This window comes from Protopterus annectens, chromosome 7.part0 (genome assembly GCF_019279795.1).
Source record: "Protopterus annectens isolate FY-2018-M chromosome 7.part0, PAN1.0, whole genome shotgun sequence".
NCBI lineage: Eukaryota > Metazoa > Chordata > Ceratodontiformes > Protopteridae > Protopterus > Protopterus annectens.
The window spans coordinates 168,034,250-168,053,919 of record NC_056739.1 but is presented as its reverse complement, the minus strand read 5'-3'; the positions used below and the strand labels follow the sequence as shown (position 1 = coordinate 168,053,919).

General features: G+C 37.2%; 1 protein-coding gene across 1 annotated transcript in view; it reads right to left on the bottom strand.

Annotated features, from left to right (window-relative positions):
- CD53 (CD53 molecule) overlaps positions 1–19,670 on the bottom strand; it is a 431,830-nt gene that overhangs the window by 105,597 nt on the left and 306,563 nt on the right. Inside the window, exon 4 of the mRNA XM_044076630.1 lies at positions 3,620–3,694. Within this exon, the coding sequence (XP_043932565.1) occupies positions 3,620–3,694 (75 nt within the window). The remainder of the gene's footprint in view (positions 1–3,619; positions 3,695–19,670) is intronic.

The following is a 19,670-nucleotide window of genomic DNA, read 5'->3' as shown; positions in this document are numbered from 1 at the left end:
TAGAGCAGCTGGGTGGGGCTAAGTATCTTACCACCACTGATCTTACCAAGGGTTACTGGCAGGTGCCTTGACTCCCAGTGCTAGAGAGAGATCAGCCTTTGTGTCTCCTTTTGGCTTGTATGAGTTCACAAAGATGCCCTTTGGGATGAAAAATGCCCCAGCAACTTTCCAGAGGCTGGTAGATCATATCCCAGCGGAAGCAGGAGGGTTTGCCCTTGCTTACCTAGATGATATTGCCATCTACAGCCATTCCTGGCAAGAGCACCTTCAACATGTCAGAGAGGTGTTGGGCAGACTATAGAGGGCAGGGTTGGCCACTAAGCTGAGCAAATGTCAGGTGGGTATGGCAGAGGTCTCCTACCTGGGACATAGAGTGGGGATTGGATAGATCAGGTCAGAACCTGCCAAAGTGGAAGCCATTCAGGCATGGCCTGCACCTGTTACCAAAAAGCAAGTGAGGGACACCAGGGTACTACAGGAGGTTCATCCTCAGTTATAGTACCATAGGTGGTCCCCTCACAGACCTGACAAGGAAAAACAGGCCAGATAAGTTAGTCGGGACCCCAGCATGTGAGCAGACATTCCAGAAGTTTAAAGAAGCTTTAGGAGGATCCCCTGTGTTAGCCAGTCCAGATTACAGCAAATAATTTGTTGTGCAGGTGGATGCTTTGAACTGTGGGGTGAGGGCTGTACTTAGTCAGATTTCTTAAAAAGGAGAAGAGCACCCAGTGGTTTATCTCAGTTATAAGCTTCAACCAAGGGAGGAATGTTATGCAGCGGTAGAACAGGTCTGTCTAGCCATAGTGCGGGCACTTCAGAAACTTCAGCCTTATCTGTATGGAAGAAAATTCAATGTGGTTATAGATCACAATCTCCTAACATGGTGACACCAAGCCAGCCAGCAAAATGCCAAGTTGCTAAGATGGAGCCTAGGGTTTCAAGTATATATGTCAGTGCAGCACTGCAGTGGGGTTAACAACACCAACGCAGATGGGCTTTCAAGACAGGGAATGGGGTAAGGTATACTCAGATTGACTTAACACACTCAAGCAATGTTTCTCAAGGGCCACTTGAAAAACTAGCTTGAATTTTCTAGGGGGGAAGATATGTGAAGATATGTGAAGGCTGCCAGCCTAGCTAGATAAAATTTTGTAGATAATTCTATCATATGTAAATATTAATAAAAGCCATAGGCTTGTTCTCTTAAATGTGAAAAGACCACATTGGATGTTGAACTGAAAAAAATGTAACAACAGTGCACCCTGCTGTAAGAAAGCTGATAAGTCAAGCATTTTATGACTGTTTGATCTCAGGGCTCGGAGCCATGGTGTCTGAATCAGCAGATTATTTCTACTGTTTTGAGACCAGAGTTAATTGGCAGATTTTGCATATATAATCTCTTTAATTACTGTGGTTTTCTGACCAGTTGCAAGCTTACTAAGAAATGTAAATGTAAGTTTCTGTTAGCCTGGGAAACCAGAGAAGTGTTAAGAATGATGTAATCTAAAATGAGTCAGCAGGATGTATTATCAGTTTAAATGACTTTCTCAGAGACAGAGAGAGCATGTTGGATGTTGTCTAAAGCTGACAACAACTCACCAGTGCTCTGTTTTGCTCTATATGTAAGTTTATTTAGAAATGTGATAGCTCTCAGATATAGATAGAAAATAGTAAGTTTATTCTGGCTGTTTTCTATATTTATGTCAGAACTATTCTACAGTATTATTTTAAGCATTTTCCTGTGATCTCTGAACTTTTGACTAGCACTGTGTAGTAAGAAGTATTGTCTTGTGTTTTATTATTTATTATTAAATATTTTTAAACCTTTCCAACTGTGGCTGTTTTGTGTAGAGATTATTTACACTCTAGAGTACATTACATTTATATAGTGATACTGGCCATACCCCTCAAATAGATTTAGCCCTGGGTGACATTTACTATTTGGATAATAATATTACACAGTAATAATTGGACACCCTTTGGTAAGAGCCTTTTAAGTAGCTGATATTAGTGGTTGGTGGCAGTTGGTACTACCTTACAGACTGGCAGGAAGGGGCATAGCTGGAGAACCTGTGTCAGCCTTCCCCAGGAGTATATGTGTGGTTGTATATAACTCTTATGTCAAAGTGTGTGTCAGCTACTTGGGCAGGGACATGAAGCACTGGTTGGACAGAAAGAGTGCTGGAGGTTTTAGCTTGACCACTAGGCTGAGATCTGGACCCTTTAGCTGTGCCAATGGGGAGTCTTACTGGGAATCTGGAGAGAAAGGGAGAAACCAGCCCCAAACTGACTGTGATATCTGTGTGTTCTTAAGGGAAATTGTACTTTGCTGTGTCTGTATTTGTTATCCTTCCCAATGTGGACTCCCCTCACTGGTGTTAGTGTTGAGGATTGAAGCTTCTTGATGACTGGGCCAGTGCACGGGCATCACAAAACTAATAGGAACAATAAGATCAAGCTATAGCAACGCATTCCCAGCATACAATGCTACATGTGTATTCCCTAAACAAAACTATCTTCTTATAGGTTATTCTTCCAAATTGCCTATAGACCCTCTCTCGTCATGAAAGTCTCCCTTCTTTGCTTCTTGCTTGGTTGGAAACCAGTTGGGAATGTGGGTCTCCCAACATCCGAGGCTACATAGCTATGCAATGTTCCAGACTAAACTCATCTCTATTTCTCCCACTAGGAGGCTGGAAAAACATCTTACCTGCCCACCCAGATGAATCTCTTCTTCCTTCAGTACAGGAAAAACATTTTGTAATAAATTAAGACATTGTTTTAAGTATCCAAAATATAATACTGTAAAACACAGATTTTCCAACTGGTATTGTGGCTGGATTTCTGTATCAGATGCAAGCCCCAAGACCAAGCATTTATTTATATAGGCCTGGTTAGACAAGGGAGGATTCTACTTTTGTTAAGTAAGGGTTGCTGCCCATTTTTGTGATGGAGAAACTGAATTGTTAATTGGCACTTACCTCAGTGGAGGCTAAGGCTATAGCTACTATGCCACTTCTGCCTGGTTGAAAGACAGATACCATGTACCTTTACCAGGTGTACATTTTCCAGGTAGGGCAAATCCTTCACTGCTATATAGTAGGTATACAACAATCCATTTCATACCTGTCATCTGTGATAATACTACCCAGATTCCACCCCCCTCCCCACTGTCAACCTGTGCACATTTCATTGTTCTGCTGATCCTATTGGGTAGTATATGACAACTCAGACTAGGACAGTAATTAGGGCCATCACACCAGATCAAGTTTTGTAGGAACTGAAATATGCAGAATTATCCCATACTATAGATCTTACCAGAGATAAGGCGCAAACCTGCAAAAAGCAAATGCAGAAACTAATTGTGCAATTAATCAGAATTTATAAATTGATAAGTATGTATTATGGGCTGAAGAGCTTAAAATATTTTGAAATATTGTTCAGTTTTTCAGACAACTAGTGTTTCTTCTTTCCAAGCTCTATTACTTGACCTCTCCTTTCCCATTTTATTTTTCTCTTTTCGCTGTTAGGAGTTATCCATTCATTTTTCATTTTAGCCAAAGAAACAGTTTGCACCCAAAATGAAAGTACAACATTTTCAAAAGGTATAAAGACTTACTTTTTTTTCATAAATGAACAGAAGAATTGCCATCACTACTTCAATCAACAGAATGATGAGAAGCAATATGAAAAACTGCAAAAAGAAAGATATGTTTTAGTTTAAAGAAGATATATTTTGATATCAATATTCACCCATATGTTACTGTCCTAAAAATCTGACAACAGCTTTGATACAGTCAAAAATGTAACATACCTTATTTACCAAAGCTTTGACTAAACACTTTTCAGTACATAAATGAATCAATGGAGGATATGTTTTTCTATTTTCCAACACATTCATTTCATAATGTCATGTTGCTGTAGTGTTTTCATTTCCTTCCTTCATTTCTTCCTTTCTTTCTTTTATTTAATTCCTTCCTATCCAAAATCAATATCAGTTTAACTTATTCTTATATTATATGTAAAGTACATCATCAGATTAATCTTTTCTGCTTATGTAATGGATTATATATATTTGAAAATTGAAATTAATGAACTAAAGTAAGGTTCATTCTACTTCAGACTGTCAGCCGCCCATGGGTGTGTCATTGTTCATAGAAGAGGCATTGCAAACTTCATCTGAGTGTTTGCCTCACGTTCATCTCAGAGTATTGTTAAGTACTGGTTGAGAAATTACACTACTCTTTGTAAAAGTAAAAATGTTTACATACTTCTGAGCAAATGAAGACGACCCATAGAAAAACAAAGTCTGCCTAATTATACAACTAATAGTCTCTCTCCAAAATAGCCTCCACAAATCCTGTATTTTTTCTTTTTCCATATGTCTTGGCCTTCATGACTCTTTAGGCTGTGTAACTTCCCAAAGTGTACACTGAGGTAAGGCACTCCATGTTTTAAATGCCCTATCATGAACTAAAGATGCTAGTTTTCAAAATTTAACTGCCCCTCCCCATCAGATATCCTCTGTTGACTCCACCATATCTGGTAGCAACAGTTTTAGAATTTACTTCTTAATTCCTAGACTGCTGACTTGTATCACCAGATAGTAAGAATGAGGCTCTGCATAGATCTCTTTTGTTTTCAGTTATTGTGTAAAGCATTTGGTTAGTCTGTGTGAAAACTGCAATTGTTCATTGTACAGTCAACATATTCTCTAGAACTTTTTTGATGAAAATAACTGCAAGTTGACTTTGTTGCCTTTGTGGACTTATTTTTACATTTTATAGTTCTGAAGTAGTCCTAGGTGTGAAATGTCTACACCAAGACAGAACAGTGTAGCCTCAGAATGACCATTTCCTCAAGCTGTACCACTGAAGTAGTGTCTCATTTTAAATACTGCAGGGTTATACTGAAGCAGAAGACAAAAATAACTCTTCATTAATCTTACTGGTTGTCAGTCTTACATTAATCCTAATACATGGGTATGAATTCATTCTCCATATCAGTAAATTTCAGAAAATTTCAACATATGATCTTCAAATGTTTAAAAATGCTGACTCAATATAAAATAAAAAAAGAAAACTCTCTGCCAGTTGGCTGGTACTTTGGTAGAAGTATTTAAAAAATAATTTTACTGAATACATTGCCTCTTCATTGTAGTTCACTCTGCTGTAGTCGCTTTTACCCATTTCATAAATGCAAAAATGCACTCCAGGGATGTACAACACACAGTTAGTGGGGTTACAGCACTCACAGAGGATTCCATACCATCTTCCATGTAAATTCACAGATGAGCCAGGGTATTGTACATAGAACTTTGCTTCTTCTGGCCTTTAGTCATACTGTTCAAAGCCTGCCTGCTTTCCACAAAAGAAGTCTGTTTGTTACATGTTACCAGGAGTCGTACAGGGTATAGAGTTCTTATGGCTCTGCTCCCCCATGCTTATATGCCATGGATACTGACTGAATGCATCATATTTCAATTGAATACTTCATTTTGGTGAATTGGCAGTAGTGTGAAATATGCATTGGTCAGTCCACTAAGCTACTAAGCAGCCCTTGCTCATCAATTTTTTGTAACTGCTAGAATAAATACATCTAAAATGTTTAGTACTTTTCTCTGAGGTGTGGCAACCTCAGAGCTCATTTTAGTACATAAGAAGGGGTTTGCAGGGTGTTCAGAAAGCTTGCCCCAAGGTAAAATTTAATATTTTGGAGGTGTTTCTTCTAAAAGATCAGTTTAACAGGTTACTGTAGTATTTCTTTATACTGATGCCAATAACAATAATCATTTTGCATTAATGCAGCGGTTTCAAGTTTTACATCTGTGATATTCAGCTGCGGGCTTGGTGATAGGATTCTCATCAACATCATAGTTAGCTTTTCATATTTCACCATCCCCATGCTTTCTTTTACTCTATGCAATGACACAGGCATGGGAAGTGAATACATGCTTCTACTTGTGAATTCCACTCTGGATGTTTGCTTGGATCCATGTAATCTATCTAATTGTTGATTTCTTGCTGAATCCCACCACACCAAGACTCCATCAGAAAGCATCCAGGCAATGAGAATGCTGTGGTGCTCACTCATATAAATTATTTATGTGTCAGAACATTGTATTTGGAATTATTTCCCAGCTGCCCACATCATAATTGTTTTTCTCTGTTTTTAACTAATCTCTCCTCCTCTTGTCTTTAGAGTCCCTCGCGGAGATTTCCCTGTGGTTCTCCTGCCCACTATAAGAAACCCTCTTGTGGACCTTAATCTGATATCCTTCTTTATTTGACCATCTGTCCTGAAGATATCTATAGGCTAAAAAGACTAATTAAGTATGTGTCCTAGTGAGTAACCAGATTTATACTTATTTTGTTGAACATTTATCATCATTGGATAGTGCCTGTGTGTATTAAGTGTAGCATTTTAAAATAACTGATCTCAGCAGCTGCTATGGAAAGAAGATGCCAGCAGCCCTAACCTTTCTTTTTTCCCCATCCCTCACTCCTCATACTGTACTTCAGTGTCTTTTTCCTTCCCATATCCTACCCTTTCCTGGGACATTCTTTTTCTTTAGTAAGTGTAGCTCCTATAATCACTGCCAGTGTTTCTGCCCTGTTTTTCTGCTGTTTATAATTTACCCTTTCTCTCTCTATAGCTACTTTCTTCAGTTTAACCAACTGTACTGTACGGGTATTTCTTTTAAATGTATTTACCTGTATAGCCTAAAGCTAGCGCTTTCTCCTTTTAAATGTTCCTGGCAAGATTTGCTTTTTCTTAATCTACTCCTGCTTTTCTGTACCCCTCCAGCTTCCTCCCTATCTAGTTTTACTTCTCTTTTACTGATTGTTTTCTTTGGGCTAGTTCTGCCCTGGGTGTTAGCACCACTCCATTCACCCTTGTTACGCTTAGGCTCTCTTTGCTCCCCTACCCTACCCCATTCCCACCCACCCCAATACAATTTTCTTTATATTATCCACACCCTCCCTTTCCTCTCCAATCATCTACTAGTAAACAACTTCCTGTCACTCTTTGATTACACTTCCTTTCTCATCTCTTCCCCATTATCCTACCTCAACTCTTATGTACATCACTTCCTCCCCAAGCTACTTCTATACTAACACCTCTACCCCTTATCCTGTTGTAAAATGCAATACCTTATTATTACCATGTCACTCCTCTACATTCTTGCTACCTTGATTTCTTACCATTTCCACCTTCCTTATCCACTACTCTACTCTCCAACCTCCCAAACTTTTGCAACTCACTCAACACTCTCTTCTATAATATCTCTCCAATCCTGTTTAACCTCCCCAACTTAAGTACTCTCAAACTATTTAGAATGCAAACACTCCTTCCTACCTACAAATTTAAACCCAAACTATACAAACTACTTCTGTGTATGCCTATACTCCCCTACCCACTAATAACTTACTTATATCTGGAGATATCCACCCCAACCCTGGCCCCTCCTCCTCTCCTACTAGCAACCCACACCCCTTATCCTTTACCTCCCCTCCTTCTCCAAATATCCCTCATCCTCCCCAGCCTATTACAACTAACTCATCTATATTCAAACACCTAGCCATATATTCCATGAATATTCAAAGCCTAACCAACAAAAGTACTGACTTCCATGCCTGGATAGCCCATACAAACACCCATATCCTTACCTTGTCTGAAACTTGGCTTAAGCTACATATCACCAACAATGAAATTCTCCCACAAGGCTATAATATCTATCACTCAGACTCCCAAAGAAAGGAGGTGGTGTTGCCATTCTCCATTCTGACAACCTCAACCACTCACCTTTCCCCACCCCCATCCCCAACTTTCACCCAGCTGAACTTATCATCCTTAACTACCACCTCAGCCCCTAGAAAAAAATATCTGTTGCCTCCATCTATATCCTTCCTGGTAACAACTTGTCCACACATGAAAATATACTATCCTGGTTTTCTGTTAATATACCCTATGAAACCCTTATCCTAGGAGACATCAACTTAAACTGGGCCAAACTTAAAACTGACTCTCCACAAACCAGTATCAATCTACATGGTTTCCATCAACTGATATCTTCCCCCACCCGACTCCACAAAAATTCATCCTCTAGCTCCATAATAGACTGGATACTCACCATCTCCACCCACCTCTACCACAAGCCCAATACTCTACCAGACCAAATTGGTGACACCTCCCCACCTCTGTGCTCAGATACCCACCCATCCTCCCAAACCTCACCTTTATCGAAACTATAGTAAACTTTCTAACTGTAATCTAGCCCAATTTAACTCTATACTATCTTCCACTGACTGGTCATTCCTTAAAGTAATACCACTAAATGACACAGTAAATAGATTTAATAGCATCTTCCTGAACATCCTAAATTCCCTTGCTCCTCCCAAATAGATTAGAATAAAATCCAATTTTGCTCCCTGGCTTTCCAAAGAAACGAAGTCCCTTATGCTCACGGGAGATAAAGCCTGGAAAATCTGGATCAAAACCAAAGAATTACACTTTCTTCACTGCTATAGACATCTCATAAATCTTACTAAGAAACAAACCAATGCAGATAAAAAGTCTTCTACAATTCTGCCCAACTCAATAGCAAATCCAACCCTCAAAAGATCTGGTCCACTATTAACAGAATTCTTTCACCAGGACATCCCTCAAACCCCTGCCCCTACCCCAACACATCCCCTCTAGTAACATCTACCCTACTTAAAAAACACTTTATAGATACCATCCAGACACTCATACCATCAAACGGTAACACTACTCCTCTGTCTATCTCTCCCAACCTACCTAATATACCTCCTTTCTCTTTGTATCCTGTTTCTACTTCCCATATCCGACCTACTCTTCCTCCACAGATAATCTACCTCCTACCTTCTTTAAACTAGCTCCTGACACCATAGCTTATCCAGTGTCCATACTAATCAATCGAGCTACACAGGAATCCACTGTCCCAACCCTTTGGAAATCCTTCTTCACCATACCCTGCATAAAGGTGGTAACTCTACCAACCCATCTAACTACTGCTCCATAGTTATCCTATCACCCCTCTCCAAGATTCTTGAAAATTTTATCCACTCACAACTACTAAACCACCTCCTCACACACAATCTTCTCACTCCCTCGCAACATGGTTTTTGTCCCAGCGACAGCACAACTATTGCCCTCCTATCCTTCACCCATACCATTGCAGAGGCCCTAGATGACAATAAACTCATCTCCTGTCTCTTCCTTGACCTTTCCAATGTCTTTGATACAGTCTTCCATCCCCTTCTGCTATCTAAACTTGCTAATCTCAATTTATCCTCCTCCTCCCTTGCCTGGTTCTCCAACTACTTATTCTGCAGACAGCAATCTGTTAAATGGCTCTCTTCCTCTTCTCCTTTCATACCTGTCACAACGGGAGTACCCCAAGGCTCCATCCTGGGTCCCCTCCTGTTCAAAGTCTTTACCAATGACCTCCACACATCATGCAAACAATCCTCCCTCATATAATATGCCAATGATTGTACTCTCATCTCCCTCTCTGACATCTCTGAACTCCACACTCATACTCAACAGGTCTTCCTATCTACTGAACAATGGCTAACCAGTAACCTTCTCATCCTTAACCCTAAAAAGACCAAACTCTTACTATTACTACCCAATTCACTCGCTCTCCATAAATCCACCTTTACCATCACTTCCTCAAATAACACTATTATCAAACCTGAAGTTCACACTAAACTCTTAAGTGTAATCATCAATGATGAACTCAAATTCAATATGCGCATACTCCAAAGTATAAAAAAGACACACCAGAAACTGGGTTTACTTTACCGCAACAAAAAATTCCTAACTACAAATGTGAGACTCTCCCTTGCCCAAGCCTTTCTCCTACCCTCCCTCACTTATGCAGCCCCTGTGTTTACCAACATTCAAACTACAACCTTAAATAAACTCCAACAAACTTACCATAAGATAGCTAGATTTATCACAAATGCTCCATATAATGCACATCACTACCTATCCTTAAATTCTCTCCACTGGCTTGAGTTCCTGCATCTACTGTTGTTATCACACCTTCAAATGCTACACTCCATTCTTTATAAACCTTCATCCTGCTCTGCTCTCACTTCCTTCATCTCAATCTATTCTCCTTCTCATATTCTCTGTACCTCTAATCAATTACTACTACATACTTACCAACCCAAAAAAACAATAGGCAAATTCCTTTATAAATATTCTATTACCCAAATTTGGAACAAACTTCCCAGAGACATATGTTCCATCATCCACCCATCCCACTTTAAAGAAAAACTCAGAATTCATCTACTTAACTCTAAAATCTGTCCCTGCCAAGCCCCAACCTAAGCTTTCTTCTCTCCTCCTTAATCTACCCCACATACAACTTGTATGCCTCTATCACAGAGACTTTCTTATCTCTGCTACCTTTTTCCTGATGATTAAACTATTCTTGTAAATATGTAAATACATTGTTACTCTGTAAATATTACCTGTACACAGTATGTTTTTTGCATCATCTTGTTATGTGTTCTACTTGTTTTTTGTTAATTAGATTTTTCATGCAAAGATTTTTTTTCTGTAAACTATGTGTTTAATGGAGCTTTTCTCCTCAGGTCTCCACTGAAAATGGGCCACAAACCCAGCTGGACCAACCCGGTTAACTAGTGTCAATAAATAAATTTAATACATTTAACGGATTCTGAATGTTTTATCCTGATGTATTTCTTATCAATCTCTTTCAACAACTGGGTCATTGGTAGTACAGAAAGATTTTTTTCTCTTCATAATTCAGGATCACAAAACTGATGATCTTATGATGTAACTCACTGAGAAATTGTCTTCCTCAAAACCTGTTGGACAACTTTTTAAGTTGTACTAGGATCACATACAGGAAGTCCAGAAAAGTGTTTATAAAATTTCAGTGATGGTTTTCACTTCATTGATCACCCATTCTGTCCCCCACTTTTTGACATTTCCTTTAAAAGAACTTAGCTTCCATGCAAGGTAATGAGTTTTTTCTCCTGTGAAGAAATGTTGATCGCCAAGCTGCAACAACTCTACTGTGGGACAACATTTAAGCTTGTGTACAATTTCTTGTCAAATACAGCATTCCTTTGATATAATCATTAAAAACATGGGTGAGTGGTGCTTCAGATTTTAAACAGCAGAATAAATCTGATATATAGGTTCATAGGTAGTTACTAGGCATTCACTCCAGGAGACCATTAAGGAGCGTAGTCCAAATTTTTAATTGCTTGGACGTGCCACCTGATTAAGTGACTTGCTTGGTGTCACACAGTAGGCAAATGAAAGTGGAAATATTCAAACCCTGTACCCTTGGAAGAGAAAGACGGTCATTAATAAGTCAAAAGTTTTATGTCCTCTGCACTAAACTACCAGACTAGAGACACTAATATAAATCCAGAGTAGAACTGACAAGTAGAAACATATCTTCACTTCCCGTGCTTACATAATTGACAAGGAAGTGTCAGTTCCATATGTTGTCATAAAAGATGTAATAAATGTTATTCTGAAATAGTTATTTTCCAGCTGTACAAATTCTACTTACACAAAATAATTAGCTATTGTTTAAAATACATCAATGTAAAAGCATATTTATTGAATGTAGTGCACAATAAATAAAATAAACAATTATGGGACACAGATTCAGAATAAGTAATCAAAATAATAAACAAAAAAATCATTAGTCCAGTTTCTTGAACTTGGAATGTACTCGGTAACAGAAATAGAGTTAAAACCACAACTGAAATGGTGGGCTTGGTGCCCAGGTCACTATCATCACAAACAAGGTTAACACTATGACTTTGACTTGTGGTTGGGCTTCATATAGTGGTCCTGGGCATACCTCTCAACCTGTTAGCCCAAGAAATCTGGACAAAGCTAAAAATAATTGGGGGCCAAAGGCCCAAAAATAGGGACAGATTTTATATATTGCTCATACCAACTTAGAAAGTTGCTTGTATAACAGGTTTTATGTTAACATGCATTTTCTGAAGGGTATGAAGTCTGAAACTCAAAGGTATGTCATTATTTTGTGACTTCAATCCTCGGTGATTTGCCAAAAAAACACAAATTTTATGACGAACAGACCCAAAACTTGAGGTGAAAATGTGGACATTCTGTGACAATCTGGACAGGTGAGACATATGGTCCTGGGTTTGTCTCTTTTAGTTTACAGCTGCAAAACATGTGACCTCCTTGTTGTAGAGTATCACATGATCCCAGGCACATCTATTTTATGATACAGCCCAAGTGGGACAAAATAGACTAACCCTGAGCATTTTGTGAAAATGAATGAATCTACAATAAAACAAACAGCTGATTTAACAGTGTAGCAATATTTTAGTGGCATTACCAATAGATGTAAAATAAACAGAATCTATGAAACTCATGCACACAGGCAACACTCTCCTAACTTCCTTGACAGTCATGCCTGACTTCTTGCCTCTAAGTTCTCATCTCCTCTTGCCTTCTTCCTTTCTTTCTAAATTTGTTTTACTAAAATGTCTTCTGCTTTCCTGCACTTGTGAGCAATTCACTGCAATCTGTTCTTGACCTTCTCTACAACTGTGGCTGCTTCGCTTTCAGCTCCAGTGGCCTCATTTCTTTGTGTGTCCCACAATGCACATCCTACTACTCATCTTAGGCGCTTCGTCTCCATCATTTCAACCTTCCCCAGCTGGTCTGCCTTTCCTGCCAGGTTCCTGTGTCATACTGAAGTACTGATCACACCACTGGTTTGTACACCTTAATTTTCAACTTCCTTGGCATTCTTTCATCATACACTACCCCTGAAAATCTGTGCCATTTGGCTGCAGCTTCGCTGAGGCTAGCTTTGACCTTTTCATTCAGACATCCCTTCTCTTCAACTGCACTTCCAAGATACTTGAAGCTGTTAACCTGTTTCATTATTTCCCATTTTGTCTCAGTTCTGAGCTTCTTATTTTTAGCATTGGCTGCCATAACCACTGCATTATCTGCACTCAGCTTCAGCTCATGTGTCTTCAGTTGTACATTCCAGTCCCACTATCATTTGCTGAGGTCCTTTTCTGTGGTTGCTTGTAATAACACATTGTATACAGAGCTATTTGCTGATGTAGTCCATCACCAGTATGAACAGGAGTGGATTCAGACAGAAATCCTGATGTATACCCACTCTCACTGACAACATCTATATAAGTCCAAACACTATCCATACTTATATCAGTGGGTCCTTGTACATACCTTGCACTAATTTTACCAGTGTTTTCAGATCCCATGACTTCAAACCATTACAAGCTTGAGTAAACTTTCTTGGGACCTTGTCACATGCTTTCTCCATGTCTAGGAATGCCCAGTTGGACTCTTTCCTCATGTCTGTCTTCTCCACTATCTGTCTCATTGCAAATATCATGTCATTTGTACTGCATCTTGATCTGAATCCAAAATGTTCATCTCCTATCTTACTTGTTACTTATCTGCATAGCTGTTTATCAATTACACTCTCCAACACTTTCATGCAGTGTGACAGGAGTTTGATTTCTCTGTACCCAAGTTGTGAATATACTCTTTGCTCTTGTATATGGCACTAGAATGCTTACTTTCCAGATATCTGGGATACACCTTTCTCTACATACTATGATGAGCACTCAGAGCAGCTATTTCTCCCTTAATTTACTTCAAATCTCAGTCTTATCTGCTGTGACTTCTTGGGTGCTGCCACTTTCACTGACTTAATTTTCTTTAGCATACTTTGCACTTCTTCTAGGGTGGTTTACCCTTTCCTATTTCATTACTGACTATTTATTTATATATTTATCCTTTTTGACCAGGTTAATCTCACTAGGCTAGTAGCCTCTTTTCAGGGGAGACCTGAGGTGGTATTTTTATTCCTAGGGGAAATTTAGCCAGGGCATCATGGAACTTCCTCTACTTGCTGTTGTTGCAAGTGGGACTAATTTTGCAGGAACATTTCCATTTTCCATTCCGTGTACACAGGAGGCCCAGATGATGAAAGAATGAAATAATGGAATAGTGAGAGAAATGGAGCAAATACTGAGATCGGAGAATGTGTGCAGCATTCTGAGGAATGTTTTAAAGAAATCCATTTGATGGAGATGAGTCAGCAAATGATGGCTGTATAGTTACAACCCTCCAGTTGGGAGGATTGTGGGATGTTGGATGGTTTTCTTAAAGAAATGGTAATGCAGAGTGAGCCAGAAAATGAAGGAGATGGTTCCTGGGGGGGGGGGGGTATGGAGAAAATACAAAAGGGGGATGCAGAGATAATCCTGAAGAATAGTCATGATATGAAAAGGAAAACATATGCAGATAAAGTAAAAGTAGCAAAAGGGGAGTATCAGAAAAGAAGGCAGATGAAAATGAAAAATGGTAGTACGTAGTATGGATTCAAAGTAAAGAAGACAAAGAAATAGACGTATGAAGTGTGGGACAATTTAATAACTCCTTTGAGTGTAAAAGCACATGAAGTAAGAGCATTTATTCTTATTAACAAAGAGACATTTTGTGACATTATATTTGAAACTGTTTTTTCAATGGAAAATTTTGTTAGACAATATAAAAAAAGAAAGTCTGTAACTCATGGAATCCTTATGTGATAAAAAGTATTTAACAGGGAAACAAAACAGAAAATTCATATACAGATTTGAACAGAAGTGGAAAGAGAAACTTTGAAAGGATATTTGAAAACATTATGTAAAGAAGTAATGGTGATTGCAAAAGTTTATGACAAAAAGGGATTTATGGACTGGAGGATGGGATTGTAATATTGTGTTAACAATAGAAACAGAAAAATATACCAAACATGATACATGTGGAGGGGAATAGGAGTATCATAAAATACTGGGGACAACCCAGAACATTTTTTGTGGCAAAGAAGAATATTTAATAAGTAACTGTGATAAAACAAAATGTTACATTTCTGGGGAAACAGGACATGATGCAAAAAAAAAAAAAATGAATTGCAATGTTATTAATGTAACAAAACTGGATATTTATAGATGGATTGCAAAAATAAAAATAAGAGTAAGGAAAAAGAAAAAGAAAGAGAAGAAAATGAACAAAGATAAGACATTTTAGAAGTATCAGAAATAGAATTAAAACTAGATAAAAAAATAAACAGGACATAGAAGTTCTGAAATAAGTGATGAAGAAGACATAAATTGGGAGGTAGTAAAAGAAAAAAAAGAATTCTGTTGCTAAACGGATAAAATACAGAAAAATGAAAATTTAAAGGGATAAGTACAAAAGAAAAAAGAAAGCAAATGGATGAAAATGAATGTATATGGCTAATGACTAGGGGATGGTATAATGGTTAAGGTGTTTGACTCACAGACACAAGGTGCAGTGTTTCATCTCATTTATATTTGACACATTTGATACAATCCTGCACTCAGGCATTACTGATAAACTTAGCAAACTGGATGTAAACCTCTTTGTTGTAAGATGAGCTGCCATCTGGTTCCCAAACCGGTCACTAACTATCCATACTGACTCCACATCAACCAGTAGAACTGTCACAAGTGGTGTACCACAAGCGTCATTGCTGGGCCCCCTATTGTTTGGTATATACTTCTTAGAAGTTCAGGCCAAAACTAAGGGGCTATGGCTGACCAGCTTTGTGGATGACTACAAACTGGGTGCAATAACTGAATCCCCATACGATGCTAGCATACTTCAGGAGGGTCTTGCACAGACCAATGACTGGTGTCTCAGTCAAGGTCTCAAACTGAATGCAAAGAAATGCATCCTGATTCCCTTCATTAAAAACAATGTCCCTTCATACTATCAAATTAACAATAATACCCTATGTACCTACGAAGTGGTACAAAATCTGCAATCACAAGTAGACTGTGACCTTAACTTTGACCACCATGTGTCTATGGTAGCAAGGAAGTCTTTCTATGTAGCACACTTGATTAGTAAAGGCATCACCTCTAGAACAAAGGAGGTTATAGCTCCTCTATACTCATCACTAATCAGGTCCGTAATTGAGTATAACACCCCTTTCGGCATGTACTGTACAAAGCACCTGCAGCAACTGCAGAGACCTTAGAGGTTTCTAACTAAGAAGATCAAGGGACTCCAGCATGTGCCTTACACAGACTGACTAAAGTCCCTGTCACTATAATCAGTATCATATAGACTTCTTAGGGGAGACTTATGCCTGGCTTACAGAGCAATCTCTGACCCAAACCTAATGAATTTGTTGCACATCTGTAAATCAAACAGGGATAGAGCTACACATTCTATGGACCTAAATATGGCCTGCGACTTGAATAGGACATGCTGGAGGGACAGATTTTTCTCCCAGAGACTGCTGAATCTTTGTAATAGGCTGTCAATTCTTGTGAATCAGTCACCTCAATGACACTGTTCAAAAGGAACCTGGATGAGTGGATGGGACACCATAAATTCTTACCAGGGATAGCACCCAGAACCTTCCTGGATATGGGCAGTCATTACTAACTACAATCCTGGGTATTGACTAGAGTATCTATGATATTACATTGGGATGAAATGGCTAGGCTTGAAATTACCTCTGGGTCGATAGCCTAGTAACCTTCTATGATCTTATAATCATATGATTCTCACTTTTGGTAGGGAAATTGGCTAGGATTAGAATGGCTTATTAAGAAAACTAGCCTAGTAATTGGCTACTATTTAGAACATAATGATAGAAAGTATTTTGACAGAAAAAAAATTATATGAAAGAAATCAAGAAAAAATACAAGAACCGTTACATAAGCAACAATGTTTTCCAAGGCAAAAGAGAAGTATTGCATTACTTAAGCAGATTAGTAAAGGAAGATGGTAATGTAATGAGTGAAATAAAAAATGTAAAAGGAACAAAAGAAAGAACTTAAGAAAAGTTCATTAATGGTGTAGTACAACATGTACAAGAAATGGTTAAATAAAAAAGAAGGTAGTGAAAAAACAGGAAAAGTAAAAAAGTTAACAGAAAAACAGAATAAAGAGTTGGAAAAGGAGACTTATTTAAATGAGCTAGATAAAGTCTTAGGACAAGTAAATATAGATTTGGTTGTAGGACCAGATGGAATAGGGTATGAAATGTATAACAATTTAAGGGACTGGCAAAAAATATAGATTTTGAATGAATGATTAAATGAAGGTTTTATGAATAAAGAATTATGTAGTACAATACTTAAAATCATATGGCAAAGGAAGATAGAACACAGTTAAAAAACTGGAGAGTGATAGTACTGAATATTACTGATTATAAGATCTTAATGAAAATAATATAAAGAGATTTGAAACTAAAATGGAAAATATTATGGAAGATAGTATACATGGTATAAAGGGGAAGGGTTATCAAGAATTATTAATGATAGAGAAATTGTAAATGATATTATGAATAGAAAAGAAGAAGCAAAAATTATGACAGGAGTTCTTAATAAGGCATTTGATACAACAGAACATGAAATCTTATAGGTAATAATGAAACAATATAATATAAATAAGAAAGGAAATGATGCATGTCAGCGTATAGTAATAATAAAGTAAAAATACTTGTAAATGGCTGGTTAAGCCAAAAGGTATATATGAAGAGCGGTGTAAGACAGGTATGTCCAATGAGTTGTATACTCTTTGCATTAGTTATGAATGTGATAGTATGTGAAATAAATTACAAAACAAAGGAGATGTGGTATAAAACACTTGAAGGGTTAAAAATTCCATTTCTGTTAACAAATGTAGATGACATTATAATAATTACAAAAAAAAAACAAAATTTGGATAACAAGTAATAATGTGTACAAATAAGTGTCTAGAGGTAATAAGTGTGGCTTTAAATAAAGAGAAGAATAAAGGTTTAGGTGATGTAGTAAAGTTATGGGGTGTATATTTTACAATGAATGAAATTTTTATTTGGGGTATACAATTTGGGAATAAAGATGTAAGTAGAATTCAACGGGAGAAAAACAACAGACAGAATAAAACAAACGTGTTTTTTTCTGGAGAACATATAAAATATTATTCAAAAAAAGTCTTATCTGAAAAATTAATTACTGATGGGAAAAATAATATACATGGCAAGTATTTTATGTTGCTAACAGTATTTGAAAATGAATTATTGCAGATATTTTTTTTTCATTTATATAGGTTCTAGATTAAACCCAGCAAAAAGAGGAGTTTTGTATATAACTAAAAAGAAAGGAGGTTTACAGTAATTAACCCAGTGGTATAGGCTGCTTCATTAAATTTGTACAAAGTGTTAAAGTGGATAAATATAAAAGATGAGAGATTAGTAGTAACATTTTATAAATATAAGTATGATAAATTGGGGGAGTATGGTAAACACGATCAAAAGAGAAAAATAGTGTATAAATGAAGAAATAAAATGTTACCAAGAAAAAGTGTGAAAAATAAAAATTGATAATATAGAAAAAGGATAGAAAAGTATGGTATAAGAATGTAATAATAAAACATTATTATGTAAAACCATGGGAAAGTGTAACAAATGAGAACATTAAAGCTATAAAAATAAAAAGCAAATGGTGTAATCAGTAGAATGTCAAGATTTTTTTGTCTGGACTGGTAATAAATACATTTCAAGCAAAAGGAAATATGCCATATCCATATAAAAGGAAAAGTGGTATAATATGTTTACATTGTCAATAAAAATAAATTACAGCACATGTATTTTTGAAATATAAAAGAGCAAAAAAATATGGGGAAAACTATGTAAAAAAATACTTTTTTGAAGATACAACAGAAGCAGATAAAATAAACATTGATATGATTAAATACAGATATGAGAATAGTAGTAAAGAATATATTAAAATAATAGATAAAAAATTTCACATCATAATGGGTTATATGGAATGAAATAAATGAAGTTATATTTAATGGTAAATGGATTTTAACAACAATATCAAGTAAAATAGCATGGTGGTTATGGAAAAAAGGAGTGGGGAGGGTCTAATAGGGATGAAAATTTAGTATAATTGTAAAGAAAATTATGAATATGTGTAAATATATTTGTATATCTATATATTTCTACATTGGTAAATATTTGTATTTATGTAAATATGTCATAAATAATAGTTCTATCTGTATATAAGTAAAGGACTCCCACTCTTTTAGATAGATGGAGTGGGATCTTTTACATCCACCTGAGCTACCACCAACTCCAGCAGATGGAGCCTTAGTTTAATGTCTCATCCAAAGGAGGCACACTCAGGAGTAGAACATCCCCTGTCCAGTTATGCTGTTCTCCAGTGTCAGTAATCAATGTACTGGGTGTGGGAATAGAATCCACAGCCTTCTGCACCAAAGGCAAGTGTGCTACCTGTTGTGTCACTGGCAGTACTACAATTATGCCTTCAGCACTACAGCTTCTGTGGATTTTTTTTTCATTCAGTAGCTTCTTGAAGTTCCCCATGATGTCTTCTGTACTGATAAGCAGATTGTTGATGTCATCCCTTATGAATTACATCTATCGAAAGTACTCCTGCCATCTGCTTTGATGTCCTCTAGACTTGTGAGCAAATTGATTCTGCAGACTTGTCTTTTTATTGTTCTGTCATTGTCTTACAACTTGACATAACTTCTTCTTTTACCACCTTTCCTTATATAACTTATTTCCATACCCGCCTTGACTGTAGGTCTAT